Source organism: Pteropus medius, unplaced genomic scaffold (assembly GCF_902729225.1).
Source record: "Pteropus medius unplaced genomic scaffold, Ma_sr-lr_union100, whole genome shotgun sequence".
NCBI classification, from domain to species: Eukaryota; Metazoa; Chordata; class Mammalia; order Chiroptera; family Pteropodidae; genus Pteropus; species Pteropus medius.
The window spans coordinates 32,626,717-32,647,611 of record NW_024340696.1 but is presented as its reverse complement, the minus strand read 5'-3'; the positions used below and the strand labels follow the sequence as shown (position 1 = coordinate 32,647,611).

Sequence of the window (20,895 nt, the reverse complement as noted above, 5' to 3'; positions counted from 1 at the left end):
CTTACTTGAAAATATTTTGGGAATATTTTGGGAGCATTCCAACAGTCAAATTGAAGGCACCATAAACTTGTTTTCATCCCTGTTTCTTCCCCAACTTAGGGTTGTCTAACTAGTAGTGGAAAAGTCAAAGCAGACAATGTTGATTTAGGCAATACCCTCACCTGCCCTAAAGTGAATAAATGCCAAGCAAGATGTTTCCTTAACTGTAAAATGGGAGGGTAGACTAGATCATCTTCAAGGTCACTTTCAGCTCTAACATTCTATAATACACAATTCTAGTTCTAGAAAAGAACAGACATGATCTCCAAAAATACAAACACTTAAGCAAGAAGTGACAAAATTCAGTCAAAAGTAAAAAAAAAACAAAGAATTTTTAAAATCTGCCAAAACAGAGGGAAAAACCCTGCAGTTCTGTTTTTTCCTTTCATGTAACGCTAGGGTTTAAAAAGCAATGTGAGTGACAAGTGATTGACTCCCTGAGATGATGCATTGATTATGAAATATTTTCTAGCCTCTACTATATCTCCATACCTGTTAATAATTATTTCAGCCAAATGTTTGTCTTCTTTAGGAGAAGGTGATAAAGTAGGCTTATTTTATATAAATTATTAGCCAGCCAATCTAAAGCATGATAGTTTTACAATGACTTCATTCATTTTAACCGCCTGAAAACACCATCTGTAACTACGGGCAAAGTCTGGAGAACAACACTAAATTAAGAGATAGATATGAAGAACTTAGTAAATAATTTGTTTCTATGTTTATGAAGCTCTTCTACCATGAAAGAATCAAAGCAACACACAGTTTGGGTACAAGATGAGATTAGAAACAGCAAGCAGATATCTGATTTTGCACTGATGATATATCTTATATTCTCTGTAAGCCACACTGCAGGATTCTAAACAATGACAAATAGTTGTAGTAATTTCTAAAATTTGGGGGTGTCCTTTAATCTAGCGCATTTTAAAAACCTACTTTGATAAAAAGTTTTTTTTCTTGCTCTTTTCCATTTCACAAGATTAAAAGTAAAGCACTGGAGTGACTTTAATATTATCTATATACTTGTGTTCATCATTCAATTAATAGTTTAAATTATTATAATGTAGCATTTGAACATTCCAAATAATTAAAAACAAATATTAAAATATTTTATTTTCAGCTTCATGCAATAATAATAAATGCTGGCTGTGTCTTTCTGATCACATTTCTTAACCTCTCTGTGGCTAGCTTCCTAATTTATGAGATGGGGCTGTAGCTAGTATCATCCTTACAGAACTGACATGCCGAGGTATGTTCTTGAAGCCTATAGGCCTCAGTAAGATAATATTATTATCATTGCTGTTCAGCATGCTTTAACATAATAATGGTGTAAGCATGAACTGAGCACATTTTATAAAATAATCTTAGCAGATGGGCTCTTTATATCCTATTTTAAAAACAAAACTTATTTTACAGAATTATCAAATATCCTTTCATTCTCCACTTCTTCCTCTGGCATCCGAATTACTTTTTTGGATAAAAAAATGACCTCTCCTCAGCAGTAAATTCACAAAGTTTCTCTCATCATCGATAAGGCTCTTAAAACATCCACTAGACAACACAGGAGCTCTATTTAGAAATCGAGAAAAAAATGCAATAACTTATATGGGATACCGCCCTTGTCAATGTCTTTTCAGAAAGTCTGGTGTACTCTGAGGTACCATGATGTGACTCTCCGCGTGTGTTGGTGTGCCTACAAAGCCAGCTGAATAACCAACCCTCCCAACCATCCACACTGCCTGCCCACACCCCTGCGCCCACGCCACATTGTCCTATGTTCTCTAGGAAGTCAGCTGTGCTGGTGAGGCCTTGATTGCTGGATTGCACAATGTTGCGAACTGAAGAGGCTTTCTCATACGCAATTGATGAAGCTTAGCAACAGTCTGTTGATGACTGTGGTTTACAACATCCCACACAAATGGTGTGTTATTTTAAGCTGTGCTTTGGCATCTGGGCTTTCTATCCCACTTGGGACTACTGCATGTATAATAGTCATATAACAACTGCACATGTACTTATTAACATCTGTCTTTCTGATGTAGCCTGTTGTGGAGATTGAATTTTAGGGTCACCACAGCCCAGAGGTGACAATGTTGAAACAGCTTCAGGATCTAGGTGGGGTGTCTCATAGCTTTATTGGAGGTTAGTGATGTTAGCTCGTAAGAGCTGGAACTCTATATGTTAAGGACTTTTGGGACCACAATCTCCTGTACTCCATTCATTTACTGTCAGTCAATCATTAAGTATTTTTTGACTACCATGCTTGTGCCAGTCACTGTGGAAGAACTAAGCGTATATAACAAGCAAGAGACACAATCCCTGCCCTCAAAGAGTGTAGCTTAGAGGGGGATAAAGATAGAGCAGAGATTTTATGTCACCTAAGTGTGAGCTACCCAAGGGCAGTATTTAGTAAGAGTGACGTTTTAATATATTATTGTAATTTATATTTCAACTTTGATTAAAAAAAGTTCTGTGAATTCATATTTCAGAATAATCATTTTCCTTTCTTCAGTCCTTTTTGTATCAAGAACAAAGCTTTAAATATATACAGTGCTCCAGGAATTTTTTCTCAGAATTCTAATAAATGACATGGATCCATCTCTTGTTAGTAAAATGAATTCTTTAGAGAGCGAGGTGAAGGAGCTAAGAAATCAAGGTTATCTGCACAGGAAGTCAAATTATTTTATTTTACTGGCTGTCTCTTATTCTGGACAAAATTGAAAAGTGGTAAACTGAAAAGTGGGAAGCAGAGAAAACTTACAAGATTTTCCCCTCATACAGAAAAATACCCTCTTATTACTATTTCTTTGAAAGAAAAAGGTACCTAAGCCACTGAAAACTTGTTCAGAAAATAATTCCTAAATATATACTGCAATCATTTTTCATTGTTTAATTTGGAAAGTGCTGGGCTGGCTGACTGAAATGCTTTTCGAAGCTGTTGCTTAAAGAAATTCTACTTTAAACCAAAGCCTCAAAGGCCCATCCCAAATCACGAGTGTTTCCTTTGGGACTCACTACTAAAATCATATGATCCTTCCATGACAAAGACTTCGCAAGAGCTAATTTCTAGAGACATGCAGAAAGAGCACCACTTTTACTTTTCCACTTTTGAAGGTACTCCAACTGCCTGGGTTAATCACAATGCTCATACAACTGACATTACTTTAAACCGTTAAAAGGGGAGGCGGGGGTAGAGCGGGGAACTCCCCTCTGCCTCCCTGTCTGCCTTTCCAGTCTTGTTTTCTACCACCCTCCATTACACATCCTGCACTCCAGGCCACACCGGTCTAGGTGATATCCCTGAAACAGGAGGCTGAAAATTGAAACGGCATGAAGATTTGAACAATTTCTTAAGTTTATTAAGGGAAAGACAGGGTAATTGGGGCAGAGCCACAGCAGGAAACCATGTTCTTCTATAGTCAATGGGACTCAGAGACACATACATCCTGAGGGCTCCTTGGTTTATCATCTTTTGACCAATATTCCCACAAAATATGTGTTCCTTTGGTTATATGTTTCACCTGTGAGCTGGGCCTTAAATATTCCCTCTCTTGACTTAGTTAAAGAGCTGATTATCTCCTACCAGGACTATGGAAATAGCCTCCTGACCTCTTCCTCACTGGGTCCCGTTCTCTGTGTGGATGCTAAAGTTGTCCTTCTAAAATGAAAATCTGATTATTTAAAAATAAAATCCTTCAATGGCTCCCCATTGTTTGCAGTGATTTCCAACTAGAGGGAAACCTTCCTGTAAAGTGAATGTATGGGAATTGAAGGCACATCAGCACAACTTCGAGGATTTTTCAAAACCTCACACACACACACACACACACACACACACAGATGTGTGACATCATCATCATCTCCCCTCACCCAAGTCCTTTTTGCTTCCCATCTACATATCTCACCACCTGGTGAAAATCGCTGCCATGCTTGCTCAGTAACGGGTGTTTGTTGTACACCTCAGTTATTTTGAGGCATTTAACCTTTAAGAAGGTACTGACAGTTATATCTCCTGCTAGAGCCCACTTCTGAATTCCAGGCTTGCACATCCCCTCTTGGATAGTTTAGAAAGCATACAAGCTCCTGGACTTACCTCCACATACTTGTTCCTCCTGCAGCCCGCCACATCTCACTTAATTGTAACTCCATTCATTCAGCTGACATCCCACCTCAAAATCCAAGTCTTTGCTACAACCTATGAGAGCATATATAATCAGATCTTGCTTTCCACCATTCTCTTCTCATCCACTCTGCTCCAGCCACACTGGCCTCCTATTCCTGAAACACGCCAAACATGTTTTGCCCTCTCGGCTTTGTAACTGCTGCTCTCTCCACCTGGAATTCTCTTCTCATCGATGTCCCGAGGGTTCATACCCTCATTTCTTTTGAGTGCCTGTTTGAATATCATCACATCTAAAAGCACTTTTTATAGAATAGTACCAGCTCACCATCACTTCACATCCCCTCCTCTTGTTTCTTTCCCCATAATACTTATCATTACTAGACATATTGTATTTTTGTTGTTCTTATTTACTTCCCGTTCACACACACTCACATCAGAACGTAAAGTACATGGGAACAAGGTTTTGTTATTATTGTTCTCTACCAAATCTCCAGTTCCTAAAACAGTACCTGGTACATAGTAGATGCTCAGTCAACAGGTGTTATTGTCATTCTTTTTTGTCAACTCATCTGAAAAATGATGTGGGGATCCCATTTAAACATATTGGGTTCAATATATGAGTTTATTTCTGTTCCTTCCTGAAACCCTACTAAATTGACAGTAAAGAGATTTCGAAAAACAGAAAAAGAGAATGGGAGGGGGAATATTAAAAGTCTACCTTGACTACCCTATTTAAAATTAGACCCTCCCCTCTGTCTCCTTATCCTGCCTTTCCCTTCCTCCCTGTAGCACCTATTATCTTTCAATAGATTATATAATTTACTTATAAATTATGCTAATTTTTCAGACCCATCCCTAGGACTTAAGTGTCAAGAAGGCAAGATCTTAATATTATTCACTAATGTAGTATTCTAAGCACCAGACCAGTGCCTAGCACTTAGTGGGCAATCAAAAAAAAAAAAAAGATTTGTAGAATAAATTAATGGAAAATAGAACAAGGCCGTGGAAGCTAAAAGAAGATGGTTGTAGAGTAACTAAACAGAAGGCTGAAATCCAAGCCAGCGGAGAGAATGGGGCTGGCGTTGACAGAAACAAGTCAGTCAGCTCGGCAGAACTGCAAAGAGGCTTAGGCATTATCAGCAGGTACCTCTGCAAGTGGAAACACACCTGAGCGGAAAGCGGAACCACAGTGGGCAGAGCGCACTCAGACCCCAGCAGATGAGGCTTTGACTCACTGGAGAGACTGAGAAGAGGGATTCTGGATTAAAGACATGACCCAGCTAAGTGGAGACGCTGTGCTTAACCAGAAGATGAGTGTCTACTGATGAAACAGAGACCTCTGGCCCCCTTCTCCCCTTGACTTTGAGAACACAAGCAGTTGGGCCTATTAAGCAACTCCCTCCTCCAGCATACCTCCACTGAGCAAACCAGGTTGGAGATTGCAGAGTTCCTCTCTGGTTAAAATTGTTCTGTTGAAGAGAAAACTCTGGAACAGACTTCTCAACAGCAACACCAGAAATTGGAAGATCAGGGAGCCTTGCTCGCTACAAACAAATCTGAGAAAAAGTTATTTCCAATCTAGAATTGTTGGCTAATTAATCAATCGAGTGAAGGAGGTAATAAAGATATTTGCAAAAATGAAGGTGGCAAAGTATTTACTCCCTGTGGAATTTCAGGGAAGATATGCTCCACCGAAATGAGGCATTAATGAAGGAAAAGGAAAGCATGGGATTCAGAAAACAGATTTACACAGAAAAGAGGCATAGAGAACCCTCAGAATAATGTTGAAAGGAGATCTGAGGACAGCCAACATGCGAGGAGGGCTGGCCCCAAGAACAAAAAGAACCATCAGATTTTATACATGTGATAACCCAGAGTGAAGAGATTCAGTTAAATTGGAAAGCTCAGGGATAAAATGAGATTGCTTGACAACTAAATACATGAAAAAAAGATCATTCACTCTGGGGAAGCCAAAGTTATATAGGAAAGGAAGATAGTTCTCTACATGGCTGACCTAGGAGTCATATTTACATAGTTATAACATAAATACTGAATAGTGACTTACCCCCAAATTATGATAACTCTGTTAGAAGGTTGGAGAGGAATTAAACAGGTATGAAGAGAGGGGAGGTAGATAAGAGAACTAAATCGTCTCTCCTTCAAAGGTAGGAAGTTTCAGACCTTATCATAAACAAGGACAACGTATACAACAGCCAAGATAATCAGAAATTGGTTAATTCTGGGAAACACAAATCAAAGAAGGGAGTGGGCAGATTTTTAAAAATACTAGCCTTCCAGTACTACTTTATTTTTTCACTCATGTACGTTTATGGTTTATGCAAAAAAAAAAAAAATACAACCTAAACCAAAAAAGAAACCCTCAAAACAGAGAGAAATTATAGTAAAGAAAAAGAAGTCAATGCAACTTCGACTTTTATGCTTCACATGGTGACCACATGTCTTGTTTAACAGTTAGAACCTTCCTATTAAAACAGATGACCAAAAAATTAAATATTTAGACTATGTAGTGGAATGTATGACTTTTCTGTCATTTTTTGAAAACTGTCAGTACTTCATTGACATTACATAGGATGAAGCAAATGTCTAGCTAAAACATTGCTGGAAAAATATGTCATCTTTGCCAGTAAGCTAAATAAATTGCAGAAACCTACCTCTTCTCAACATGAACGTAAAGAGGAGAGAATCAAGCCAATGGGATTCTCCAAAAGAAATAAGCACAGGGCAGGGAGTGGGAGAGAGGACAACCCCTTTCGTTTGAACCTTAGTTTCCTTAACTGCAGATTTTGCAAGCTTGATCAGATGATCTCGTTTTTTTTTTTTCCAGTATGAAACTTCAAGTTAGACCTTCATACACTTCCTTAACCCCTTTTATTTCCTGAATTAATCTCTGACACAGTAACCACATGCCCTAGTTTTCCTAGACCAGTCTTAGTTTATATCTGCTATTCCTCCTTTAACTCTCAAACATGCCGTTTGGAAGATAAAATTACATGTCCCTCTTACCCATGACCATATCCATTTTAATCTTGTTTTATATTTCTAAGTAAAAACAGGAACTTTGTAACTTACTAATGTAACATTTCATAATTTGCTTTTTCTTAAAATTTTAGAGAAGTTTCTGATTCCTTTATGGGTGGTTTGTGAACGATCAAGAATTTTTAAAAAACAGAGTAAGTGATAATGCAAACTCTCTTTTTAAAATATTTTTCAGTGTGCATAATATTTAAACTTTTCTAGTAATCTTAGAACATTGGGTACTTCTTAAAAATTATGACTAAAACATTGTAGAATTCAATATTCTAGACAATACAAGAAATTTTAATTATAAAACAGTCCCAGAATAAGGTCTTCTACCTGAGTTTATCATCAATTATGACAGTAATCTCAAAAGAATGTTCTCTCAGCAGATTATAGGTTTCGTCCATCATGATGGCTGTTACCAGCTGGAGAATATGTCCCTTCCACTGCAAAGACGAGCTCTGTATGCTAAATGATTCCCAAATTTTCTTTAAGGCTAGGACTAAAAGTCCTGCCAATTCCCTGAACAACAAACAGTTCACATATTATCCCATGAACTTAAAAAACTCCTTTCATAGTGAGCAGTGCTGAAACGGATTCCATAATTGATTACTCAGTTATAAGGGAGATTTAACATTGCTTGGTTTTCTGGAAGAAACAAAGAGTTCCTTAGTTTTAATTAAATATGCACTTTCCCTGATATAAAACATGTCTCTATGAAGAGCAGTGATTTGGTTCAGCTTTTTTTTTCCTCTTAACCACTTAAGTCACTTGCCTGTGGAATTTTCTTTTTTAAGTGAAATAGATACAAGGTCCATTAGAAAGGGGAAAAAGCCCATTTAATTCATTTTCTTTTAAAGACACATGATTACCATATTTTTAAAAATTACTTTTAAAAAAAGCTAATGTGTTTGAGTGGATCATGCTATTGTGACTAATTTACATCTGCCCTAACCTAATGAAAACAAAAGGAAAGCTGGACTTGGCACTCCCTTGCACTTTTCATCTCTATTAGAAAGTATGCCTGAGTGTTTGGATCTGAGATCCGGTTTGCTTGGTAGCCTCAAAGGGCAATTTTCCCTTTTTTTTTTTTCAAAATTTGCTTTTGCTCATTTCAGACAATTCATCTTTCTGAATGAGAAAGAGTAGAAGACAGGAATGTTGAATGAGGTTAAGTAAACGGAGAATCTGTCACATAAAGCAAGTTTAAATCCCAGTAACAGCATCCATGCAGGACAAACGGAAGCATTATTCTTTTGAAAACATTACTCTTTTAAACAGTGTGTAATGACATCCTCCCTAGAGACTTTTTCCATGAAAGAAAAAAATACTTCCTCAGAAATCATTTTCTAGATTCTAAGTCTAATGAGTGAAACACAGTTAAAAGTCAAACTTGTGTTTTCTTTATGTAAGAAGGTTCAAAATTAGAACTGCAAAAAGGTGCTCATAAAGGAGTCTACGTGTCCTGCTTTTCTGTAACATGCTGGCATTTCCACAAACAAAAAGAAGATCACCATTATGACTTTAGACCTGTAAATCAGCGAATGTGTCCTCACTATAAAATTTGAGCCAAACACATTTTCCGTTTTCAAGGGAGAAATATAGAGGACTCAGATATGCTAAATGCATACTTACTTCCTTTTAAGTTCCTTTGAAGTACATCACTGTCTTATGCTGAAGTGTGAACTGTGGAATGATTCTAGTACTCTGTGCTGCCCTTAACTCCTGAGGACTCAATTGTAAATAAACAAGAAAATTTTATGTTTTTAAAAGTTTGGTACTACTCAAATACCAGAAGTTGGCTTTTGTTTTAAATGTTTAAAATATATCTAAATAACAAAAAGATAAGTAAGCAGAGAAATTACTTCTTTCCATTCAAACAATACTTTATAAGTTTAATTAATGCATATCCAAATAAACATTTCTCTTCAGAGATTTCGAATGTTGTATACACGTTGAATGTAATGAGACAAAGAAGAAAGACACTATAGAAAATCATAATTATGATGTTTATTTAGCAAAATAAATTTAAAGAAAGTTGTCTATTAAAAAACGTAATTCTAGCTTCCCCATCTTCTTTGGTATTGAAATCAATGTGCAGGATATAAAATATTTTATTTTGAAGTTTAGTCATTGGGTCTACAACAGTTTTCCATATAAAGAAAATAGAAAATTAAGTTACCTATGTTTTATTTGTTGAACAACCAATGGATGCACCAAAAAATCAGTTACATATGTATAGTCTAATATCATCAAAGAAATATTCATTCATAGATACACATTTTCTACTGGAAATATATTTTAAGTTTTTAATGATTTTCTGCCACCATTTTATTATGTTATCTGGACAGTAATCCAATATGCAGGTGCTATTATTCACTTAACTAATGAATTACTCTCTAAGGAAGTCGACACCACCATACCAGGACTTAGCAACATTTATTTTCAACATGAATACACCATTTAAAAAAGTCCATATTTCTCAGAATGTGTGCTTCAGTCTTTTCATAAAATAGTATCTGGAAATTGCTAATAGCATTAAATTAACATGAATAAAATCAATTTCTATCTCTTTTTGGTTTCTCTTAAGAAAAAATATTACTTAAAACCAGACTTTTTGTTTCTCCTAAGAGTAGTATTATGTGAACTGCTAAATTAGCCAAGCCAAACACTTCCAGAAACACCATGTGACAATTCTTTGATAAAGTCTTTGCCTGTGCCAATGTATGTCCTTGCCTTCTTGTGTGAACATATCTTCCTACCCCTTAATTTGTTAAAATAAATCTGAAAAAAAATATCCAATGACAAACTAGGGCGATAATTTTTTTTTGCATAGATTTGTGACCACAAATGATCAAACAATTGATAGCTTCAGTGCTAACACTGCGATTGGGAACAAGAAGAGTACAACCATAATAAAATACAGCTATCTATTAGAAGGACTGCATAAAGACATCTTTGGCCATGTAGGCTCTGGGCCCTCTGGAAATATGTAAGTTGCATTGCCAACATGACAAAGAAAATAGCAATGTTCAGAATCAGGAACAGTCTGGTATATGAAGCAGACAGTGATGAAGCTTTGCTATGAGTAGTTGTCATCATCCGTTCCTGTCCAAATTGACCTTTTATCAAGCCATTATTTTTGTGTTTCTCATATGTTACATCTGCAAAATCTAAAAGATCTTTCATTTCTTCATCTTCATCAATGGGCAGTTCTTTCTGTGCCAAAATCTGAGCTTTCTGCCGAATCTTTTTTTCATTGACTTCAATCTGTGCAAAAATATCAGGGACAGCATCCACAAATTTATAACGTTTGCCTGCCTTTCGGTTTTTCTTTGACTTGCTTTGCTGCTGCTGATGTTGCTGTGATATGGCAAAAATCCTGTCGATGGCCTCTTCAGTCTGTCTCTTATCTGAAAACCTCAGCAGGCGCTCAGCAGTCTTCCTAAAGCTAGCTGTGTTCCGGACCCGGGACAGGATCTGCTTCTCCAGCAGCTGGAATACTGGTTTAAAACGCTGCAAGTTCTGTTCCACAACAGCGGCATAGTCCTTTACCTCAGGGACAATGGTGCTCTTGATGGCTGAACTCCGGTCAAAGAGAATTTTCTGACGATCTGCAATGACTTGTGCGAAGGCAGACTGTCCTGTGATCTCACCTGTCCAAAGGTAGATGGCGTAGGCGTGCTTGCTAGTGGCTATGAACACATCCAGTTGTTGAGAGTCTCCGTGGATGCTGAAGCTCTGAACATCTACGGATGGCCCTATGAAGAGGTAAGCTGCCCTGGTGATGGGACTTCGGAGGTGCATTGTGACATTCACATAGTTTGTCCCATTGTAGGGATAGCCCCGAGGGTATGTCACTGAAGCAAAGGTTGCTTTCTTACTGTAACCTGTATCATCCATCCAGTACATTTTATAGAGACCGTCTCGCTGCCTGATGAAAGCCCCATGGACCCCATCGACCACTGTCTCCTCAAAAGGGAAATCCACATTGTGGAAGAAGCTTGCTGCTGTCTCCAAGGGACTCTCCTCTCCCAGATGTATTTCATCCACAAGGAGGAGAAGCTGTGGATGCAGGAGGATCAGATTCCTCCGAACATTCTTCAAATTGAGCTGGGGGTTATAAGCTCCCACACCTTCTCCTCGGATGAAAACCACCCCATTTTTCTCCACTGCTGCAACCACTCTCCCTTGACAGCTAGCTGCCAGGTCATGCTTATACTTGGACCATTTTGATGAGCAGTCTTCTGTGACCTGACCCTCCCAGGGAGAAAAACAGCTCTTAGACACAGCTGGGGAAAACATCAAGGCATTGTTGAAGAAGGTGTACTTCGGCCCATAGAGAGCCTCAGTAATGAAAGGCACACCATTGGGAGCAAAAGTAAATGAGTTTTGATCAGGATGTTCATGTCCTGCATTAAAATTTCTCCATCCTTTGATCCAATCTTTGTATTTGTTTCTGTGGACAATGTCATATATTGCACGTCCCCCAAGTTTTCCTGACTTGAAGGAAAGAAAAGATCTATTGATTTCTGCAGGCAGCGCACTTCCATAAGTCACAACACCCCAGTCGTCAAAATAATGTAATGTAGGAGTGCCAAAATCTGGAGGAGGGACAGATTTCAAGCTGGCATCATACCTGAAAGAATTAATTTTAAAAAATTAATTGATTTTCTGAGGAACTGAAAATAACACATGAGAACTGTGATGCCACATTTGGTAATGAAGCTGGTGGAAACAATGCCCAAAAGCTATCTAGAGCACTAGCTAATTAGACTGTATTAGACAAATGTAGACTGTGTTAGAGACATTTCTGAGAACACCTATGGATGATCAGATGTGTAGGGGAACACCTTTGGTGAAAGGGAGAGGACACGTGCCTTACAGCATGTGATCCTTGGGTTCAAGTCTGAAATAGATTGCTGCTGCTAATCACTATACGAACCTTCCTCACTTAACGATGTCGGAGCTGCCATCCAAACGACTGGGGCGCAGAGAATTAAGCACTTCATCTAAATCTGGATAAAGGGCTCCTATACTAGGGAACCTCGTGTTAAGATCTAGACCCTAACAAGCCTTGAGTTGTAATAAAATAATTTTTCTGCAACAAATGGTATTATTAAAATTTTGGTCGAGTACTTTTTACTCTCTAAAAAATAAATTTAAGTAGAGTTGAACTTCACATATTAGATCAAATTTACTGCCGATATTACATCTAAGAAAATATATGGAGGAAATTCAGAAAACTAACAATACTGGAGGATTTCTAAATGCGGCTACCACTGCCGAGCCCAGATCCAAAGGTTCTGTTTTAGTCTGCAGATGATGTCACACATTTTGGACAATAAATGGCATCTTATTTTTATAATAAATGTTTTTTATCTAAGTAATACAAAAATTAACATTAAACTTCCACAGTGATTAAGAACACGGGTTTTTAATTTGGAAAGGCTACAAAAATAATAATAAACATAATTGTTTGTTTTTGATGATTTGAGATAACAGCCTTGATAGGTTCATAAGATTTCCTGCCCAAGAGAAGAAAAGCAGGTCTGTATTATTAGCTTAGATACTTTTTTCTAATGTAAATAAATGATCAATGGGAGGGTTAATTTTATTGGTGCTTGAATTTGGCTGTTTTGTCTATTGTTCTAGAGTCTGTTTCAGAACATTAGAAATTGTGTCTCTACTTAGATCTTGTATAATAAAGTTGGGTTAATTTTGTGATTTAACAAGTCCAGATACCAGCTGAATTTGCCATCCTTCTCTCAGTTTTTGGTTAGTTTGAATATTCCTATAAGGCAGATTTTAAATCAAGTTAGACTTAGCATTAATCTGACTCCTATAATCAACTTTATAGAACTCTCTTCGTTGCTTATTTATAAGTAAGTGAAAACACTATTAAATAACTACTTTATACCCCTAAAAAGAATCAAGAATGGCTGTATGTTAATATATTTAGTTCATCTGCGAATAGTTTTAAAAAAAACTGGTTAAACTATAGACACCTCTTTTTCTATTGTTATTGTCCTCTTAATTGTTTAAATTAAAAAAATAATAAAGACAATCAAATGACAGAAGCTTATTTTGGAGTCAAACGCAAATTTTTAAAAACTTGAAAAGACATCAGGGATTAACTAGTTCCCTGTAATTTTTATTTTAATTTATTGGATGCAATATATTTCGCAATATATTTGGCAGTACTTTAAAAAGGAGGCTCTGGCTTCTCTTTCTGAGCTTAAAAGATTAAGGCAAAAAAAAATTACACAGTTCTTTTATTATCAAAGTAAAACTGTCAAATATTGTCAAACACTTTTAAATAGTTTCAAAAATTTAGTAACAACTTTCCTGTTAGAAGATTATAATGCTCCATTTACTAAAACAAAACAAAACCTTTTACTTTTTTTTTTTTTTTGGTGTCATTATCGGAATAAACCAGTCTAATTTTGTGGTTTTCTCTTTATATGATTTCAAAAACGACGTAAATCAAAACATGCATATCTATGATATAGTGTGAACCTAGGACATCCCTAATAGAAAACCAAAAACTGCAAACAGTAATTAGATCTTAAATGTAAGGAAATGTTTCTAACAGAGTTTCAAACACCGCGATTTGCATTGAAGTTATTGAAGTTGCAGGTACTTAGCTGGCATAAAGAAAAAGTTTAAAAATGTTTTAGGATTAGTCTTTTTTTTTTTTTTTCAAATGCAAAAAAACTAGCACACTGTATCTCTGGGTACAGTTTCTTCTTAAAGCCAGCCCAACGTGTCTTACCAGAGAAATTCTGTATGAAGAGTACACCAGCGCTGGCCTTTGGATGGTGTCCCTGGACCTTCCATCACACGGTTCTTTCTGATTTGATCAGCCAGCCAGTTACCACTGCCATTACGCATGACAAATTTATCCAGGAACACTAATTGGCTTTCTGGACCATAAAACCAGTTGTAATTTGAGTCTGCAATAGCCACAGTCCTTTGAAACCCTGGGGAAAGAAGTTTGACAGAACTAAGATAAGTTTAAAATTGCATACTCCCTTAAAGGTCTAAACAATGATTTTCAATCCTGCCTGCAATTAGAGTCAATTTTGTTATCTTGGATAAAAATAACAAACAAAACCTCAAGCCCATGCTCCACCCAACACCAATTAATCAGAATCCCTCTTGACGGTCTTCCACAAATCTGTGTGTAAGTGTATTTGTTATACGGCAACTCGTCATTGATAATGAAAAAGCTGCAACAATTAATGCGTACATAACTGCCCACCTTTCTCATTTTCCAGTATCCATGCTATATGCAATTACATTGGCAGTGATACATACACTATCCTCTTGTGCATGGTGAGTTCCTGAACCTAAAGCGAGCACAAGCTCTCCTACCAACTCATCTCACATCCTACACCAAGATAATCCAAAAAGATGCTTCAATTTGGCCTCCAATAATGTGGAAGTTATAAGGTATAGGGGAGAAACTGAGTTTCTATAGGAAGAAAACATAACAATTCCCACAGAAGATCCTGCCAGTATGGATTGCTGGAAGTTAAAGAAAAGAGAGAAAATGCAAAGATCATACAGGAACAGATCAGAAAAATAAAAGCCAGTAACACTGCATATGCTCCAGGCAGTCTTAAAAAAGAATGGGAGAAACCTCTGGGTGAGACAATAATCACTACTAGAATAGCCATTGTAGAGGAAAAAAAAAGAGAAATGCTGAAAACAGACCGACTTAACACAGAATCCCTTCTAAATGTTACCAGGGCTCTATTTCTATAACTTACAGCTGAAATTTTTGCTCTTACAAGTTTAGTGAATGTTCTTTCAAGTAAATCTTATTATACGATGTGATTTTTCTGAATCTTTTACTAATCTGTGAGTTCTTTGAAAACATGATGTTTTATTCCTCTTTGAATCTCATGCCTAGTACAGTGAACCGCACAGAGATGTTCAGTAAAGTTTTGTTGAACGAATTGACACAAATATTTGAATCTCCCTCTTAGAGGTGTTCATCCTGTCCTTCCTAGCTTAGAAAGTAGCCACTACAAACTCACAGCAGACTCAAGCCCTGCTGTGGTTGGCTGTTAGAGCTCAGCTCAAATTACAAAGCACTGCGACCACTTAAAGGTCCCTTGTTCTAGAGGGCCTTTGTTTATCAAGATAAACTACAAAACAGGTCTCTAAGAATGAGGAATGAAACAATAGTGTCCTGAATGTAAGTCTAAACTAAATCTTAATACAGTTCTTTTGCTCTGCAGTATTTTTTGGAAAACTAATCCAATAATGGAGATTCTATCCAATCCATGAGTATACAATGAAGCAAAAAAGATTTAAATACTGAATGCTTTACTGTAAGTCTAGAATCATCATCTTAAAACTGCATTTCACTGGAGTAAAAATACCCATCCTGATGAAAACGTACCTCCTAAACTTTTTCTAACATCTCAGTTCTGTTTAGAAACAAGGCGAATTACAAAGCTCTCCTAGAAATAAATAAGGTCTTAAATCACATATATCTTTTTTTTTTTAAGAAAGCTAAGGCACAAGCAACAAGAGATTAGTTTTATAACAATTCATTTTTTGGTTAGTTTTCTATATTTAATACTATTTATTTCAATAAATATATAAAGAAAATAATAAAGCTCCAACTTAAATATGTAGGTTCAATCTTTCATTTTGAATCATGCCCATATAGTTTGGAAGAAACAATTATTAACTAAAAACCAAAATAGGATCGATAGGGATCACACAAAAAGGAAAATTAACATGTAATCATAAATGCTTACATTCTGTTTAGATTCAAGGAAATAAATTTGTATATGTACCCAAGTTTCACATATACAAAAACAAAAGTTCTGTGGGGACTACAAATTATGTTTGATCCATTATGCTCCAAGCTTTACAATACCTAAATCACAAATCCTTATGTTAACTCCCACGATGTTTTGCCTATATAACTCTTGAATTGAATTCTACTTTGAAAAAGTCCTTTTAACCACCATTTGACTCAAACCCCACACTTCTCTAGCCCATTTTCAAAATCAGGAAAAATTACAATAGTTAACATTGCTCCCTTGTGATTCCTTACTATACCTGGCAGGATGGTTCTATACATAAATGCAAAGTGTTGTTTAAGCCATGGATGGCCAAAGTGGTTGATGTCAAAGTGTCTCTGAACGAGAAACATATACTGGAAGAGTGATCTAGTGGTATAGCTGCCATATGCAACTCCTTCATAGAGGGAGCCATCTGTCACCTCTCGGAGCAAGACCAGAGACTTCTCCATGATGGTCAGAACTTGTTTGGTCCATAAGTAGGCTTCTTGAAGATACCCTGATGGATGAAAACACATGGAAACAATGACTAAGGCTGTAACAAACACAAACAAAAATATAGCCAAATTAAACTCTCAGAGTTATCTGACTAGTTTTATATTACAAACAGCATTTTGTAAAACTCTCACTAATCAACATTATAAATAACATCCTGCTAATCCAGGTTTGTGATGGGTCCATGATGTAAGTTAAAAGTTCTTAAATACAGATCATTTATTAATGAAATAAAGATACACCTTTAAATGAGTGTCAGTCATTCTCCAATCTTTAATAAACTGAAACCACATCACGTCTAAGACTATGAATTGTACATTAGTTTATGTCGACAGGAAAAGATCTATATACTGAGACTTTTAATTCAATTTTCCTAAAAACTACTACTTGAAAATAGTTTTTGAAGTTTACCACTTTATAAAACTTTCACCATTATTTTATAGGATTTATAATTAGCTGCAAATACTATAAAGACAAAATGGGCAGTCTTCAATTCGTTCTGTCATTAGAAGACAATTTCTCATTCTTTTTGTACTTTTAGGTTCCTTAGGATCTGAAAAGGCAGCACAGCGGGGCGAAGAGGTCATTGGAGGGGCAATCTAAGGGCAAACAAAATCGATTTGGAGTCCACAACATGCCAAACATAAGCTACGTAATTTTGAGCACTTCTTCAACCTGTCACATTCTTCCATCTTCCCAATTGAAAATTAAAGGTCTAAAAGCTTTTTAAAAAATCCTTTCCACTCAGAAATGCTAGCTTTCTACAATATTTTCAAGACTAGATTTTAGGTAACAACTGCTCACCTTTCTTTAACATTCGTAGTTTACACAGTACTGAACATAATCTTACTTAATCCTTTTAACAATTCAATTATGCATTATTACTCCAAAATTACAGAGAAGTTGACTTGTTCAAGACCTCTGGTGCATGACTACAAATGAACAGAACTTTGATCTGAACCCAGGTCATAAGATTTAAGGTTTTGTTGGCTTGTATTTAAAACACACAACCCCTGAGGATAAAATGAAGCTCAGTGCTAATGTGGGTGGAGTCTTATTGCTTCACTCCCAGACATGTGTGTGATCATCGGTGCTGAACAGTCTACCACCGTCTCCCAGGTGTGGGCGTTTCCAGGGGCCCAGGTACCACAGTTCCCAGCCTAAACCTAAGGTCCCAGGGTAAGTAAGTCCTGGCTCCTCTCTCATGCAGGCAACACTGTTTCTCAGGCTCAGCTGTGCAGGGAGGTGACTTAATTGTGCCCTATATCCACCTTCCATCCAGCTCCACACCTGACGTGCCAGTCTTCTGGATAGTTTTCAATTTCCATTCTCTAATCGTTAGAGTTTAAAATTCCAATCATCTTCATCTTTTTCGACTCTGTATCTTCCATCTGCAACCAGACACCAATGTGACTGATGCTTAAAATCAGGCCTGTTACTCACTGCTCCCTGGATATTTTTCCTTATAACAATCATGTTCAGGAGATATGAGGAAATCTCTGCCAACATACTTTGCAAACTACAAATCTGTCAATATGACTTACCAGAGTTGTTACTGATGCTATTTTCCCACCATCCATACAGCTCACCTAGAATGTTCATTATTTTCACTTACCATATTCTATCCAGCCTTCAAAGTTCCATGAACCATCTCAAACTCACTTAAAGAACATTGTTCTTTTGAATTAAAACTTAATACACTCTATTGATATGTAACCATAACTATGTAATACCTCTTATTTCATTCCCTAGTGCTACTATAACTATTGGGTGATCATTTAAACATCTCATTCACATCGGTCTCCTTTCCAACTGATTTGTAAATTGCTTACATGTGATCCTGTGGTCTGTGCACCAAGCCTTAGACAGGGTTAGCAGAACGGACAGAAAATTCTAATTCTCCCACTTTTGAGATTTTATGAGTCCAGTGGGTACTACAGATATGCTCTATGCTACCTCAGTCAGTATCCATGGTCTGGAGAACACGGAATTAATGAAACAGGCTGGCCAAAGTAGCTCCAAAAGTTAGAGTGAGTCTGCCAAAAAAGCGGGGACCGTAAGCCTAATTGTGAACTGAGACGTACAGGACCAGAGATTTCACTCCTTTTTCTGCCCAGTCTTTTAATAAATGTGTGTGCTTCTTATGTAGGGGCTCTGGAGAAGTGTATCCTAGAGCCACCTATAACTTTAATCAGAAAAAAAAATGCATCTGAAAACTCCTGTCAGAGGAGAAGTACAAATTTTGATCCAATATGAACCAGTCTCAGACTTTGAGATTAAATTTTATTTGTTTTTGTGAGAGTAAGGGGCAAAGGGAACTAGGATGAAAATTCACCCTTTTAATCAAGCTTTTCTTAAATTACTATGAATTGAATTTCTATTCTGATAGAGGCAACAAAATACAGTAGAAAGAGATGGAACTTTTGAGTTTGGCCAGAACTGGGTCCAAATCCCAGCTACCTTATATGATTGATGTGAGAAGTAAATAAAATATGGACAAGGATCAGCACATGTCATATGCTCAATTAATGTTAGTTTCTTTACCTCTAAGGTCTAATTAAAAGTGATGGTTGGTTGATTTAACAAGTGTGAAAGCTAATCTTGAGGAAAATCTGATGCTGGATAATCTACAAAATGCTTTATTCTATGGAGAATATAATCAAGAGTTAAATTCTTTTAGATTTGCCAGCTCCAAGTACCTATTTAATATCCTAATTTTCACTGTGATCTTAGGGTTGCTTTTCTTAAATACAATCTTATTTAGTCACTTATAGACTTCCACAGGAGCTGTAATTAAGTCAGAATTATGAGAGAGAAAATATAATATTAGCAATTACATTATATTTTAAGGTAAAGTCGTTACATAATCTACAAAAGTCACTTACAAATTTGACCTAAATGATCTAGATTGGTTGTTTTAATTCTTTAGAGAATAAAAGAGTAGTGGTGTAATGATTACTCATCTGTGTGCAAGGAACATTCATTTCAAATAATAAACCACCTGTTTAGCTTTTAAAAACTCCATTTATCTAGGCTGGCTGTCTTCACTGTCAGAATTCCCTGGAAAAGTGAATATTTGCCACTGATCATGTGCCATAAGAATATGGCTTGGGACAATCAAAAGACATAATTAAATAACCTGCAGGCATGAAATGAGGAAAGAGATGTCTCTCAACTCTCTAAGAGATGACCTTGGTATTACTTCATCACATTGGCTTAGTTAGGATCCAAGTATGAACATGTACTGGTTAGAAAAATGCTTTGCTCACAACATGGCAATTTTGACTCATGTCAGTTTGGGCATCCCTCAGTTGTGTCCATACGCACCTTGGTTCATCAGAACTAGGCTTCCTGTGAGCAAAGCCATGCAGTTGGTAGGCTGATGATTGTGCAGATATTGAAATCCCCATCCTCTCCTATATGAGGTTTCATACATATATCCAGAGGCATTGGCAATCACTTCAAGAAACCTTTCCTGTTGTGTCTTGCTCAGGTAGCTATACAAGAAGTCATAGGCAGTGGCAAAACCGACCAGGGAGTGAGCGAGAGGGACTTCATCCCAAGGAGCATCTTTCACCAACCTGTAAAAGAAAGTAAGCCATGCAAATGAGTACAACAAGGCCCACAGCTTTCATCGTACTTTTTAAATGTCTATTACTCAGAACTAAAGGACGCGATTGGAGATATAATCCAAGAGGTTTATGACACAGAATCGACTTCCCTACTCATTAGACACACACATAAAATTTATCTAATGTGAAAATTACAAAGTCAACACTTTTCTCTCTTAGGCTTCCGGTAACATCGACATGTTGAGAATTTTTACTTTTGATATTTTTATTCTTGATGACAGATAGTAGAATATATTCAAAAAGATCTAAAGCATATAACATGTAGTAGCAAGGCAAAATTCTCTGGCGTACCCATTTAACTGGTGCTCGCTCTCCCCTTTTTACCTGCATAAGTTTCTCAGTTCTGTTCTCATGGCTGCCTTGCTAAAAAGGGTGAACACGTACATCTCATTTTATTTCCCATAAGCTGGTCAAGGTGAAGGTAGCATGATCTATAGTTTATGACCTCTCAGTCTGGACAGGCCAACTTTGTCGACACCATCATGGGGAGATTAGCTAAAAAACTGGTGTAAGTGAGAATCAGCAATAAGCTGATTATAACTATTTCTACATCTCGTTCTTCTCATAAAATGAAATGCACTGCCTCTAAAGTCCTTTGAGCATCTTTCAGAAAAGTCTAAAACTGGATCTAGAAGCATTAAACTGTCATTTTCGAGGAAGCCAAATTTTTGCTTGACTTGCTATACATCATTCAGCCAGTATTTTAACAGTGTGTGGCCTGTGTTAAACAGGGAGCTAAAAA

General features: G+C 36.8%; 1 protein-coding gene across 6 annotated transcripts in view; it reads right to left on the bottom strand.

Annotated features, from left to right (window-relative positions):
• Positions 1-9,191: 9,191 nt before the first annotated feature.
• Positions 9,192-20,895, bottom strand: part of DSE (dermatan sulfate epimerase) — a 56,010-nt gene continuing 44,306 nt past the window's right edge. For 3 of the 6 annotated variants that reach the window (XM_039870808.1, XM_039870843.1, XM_039870836.1), the window contains 4 exons: positions 19,849-20,102; positions 16,286-16,525; positions 13,977-14,184; positions 9,192-11,840 (listed from right to left, as the gene is read on the bottom strand). In XM_039870808.1, coding sequence (XP_039726742.1) covers positions 10,079-11,840; positions 13,977-14,184; positions 16,286-16,525; positions 19,849-20,102 — 2,464 coding nt within the window. In that variant the 3' untranslated portion in view covers positions 9,192-10,078. Of the gene's footprint in view, positions 11,841-13,976; positions 14,185-16,285; positions 16,526-19,848; positions 20,103-20,895 lie in introns of those variants that run through there. The other 3 variants (XM_039870825.1, XM_039870816.1, XM_039870847.1) reach the window with 2 other exon arrangements.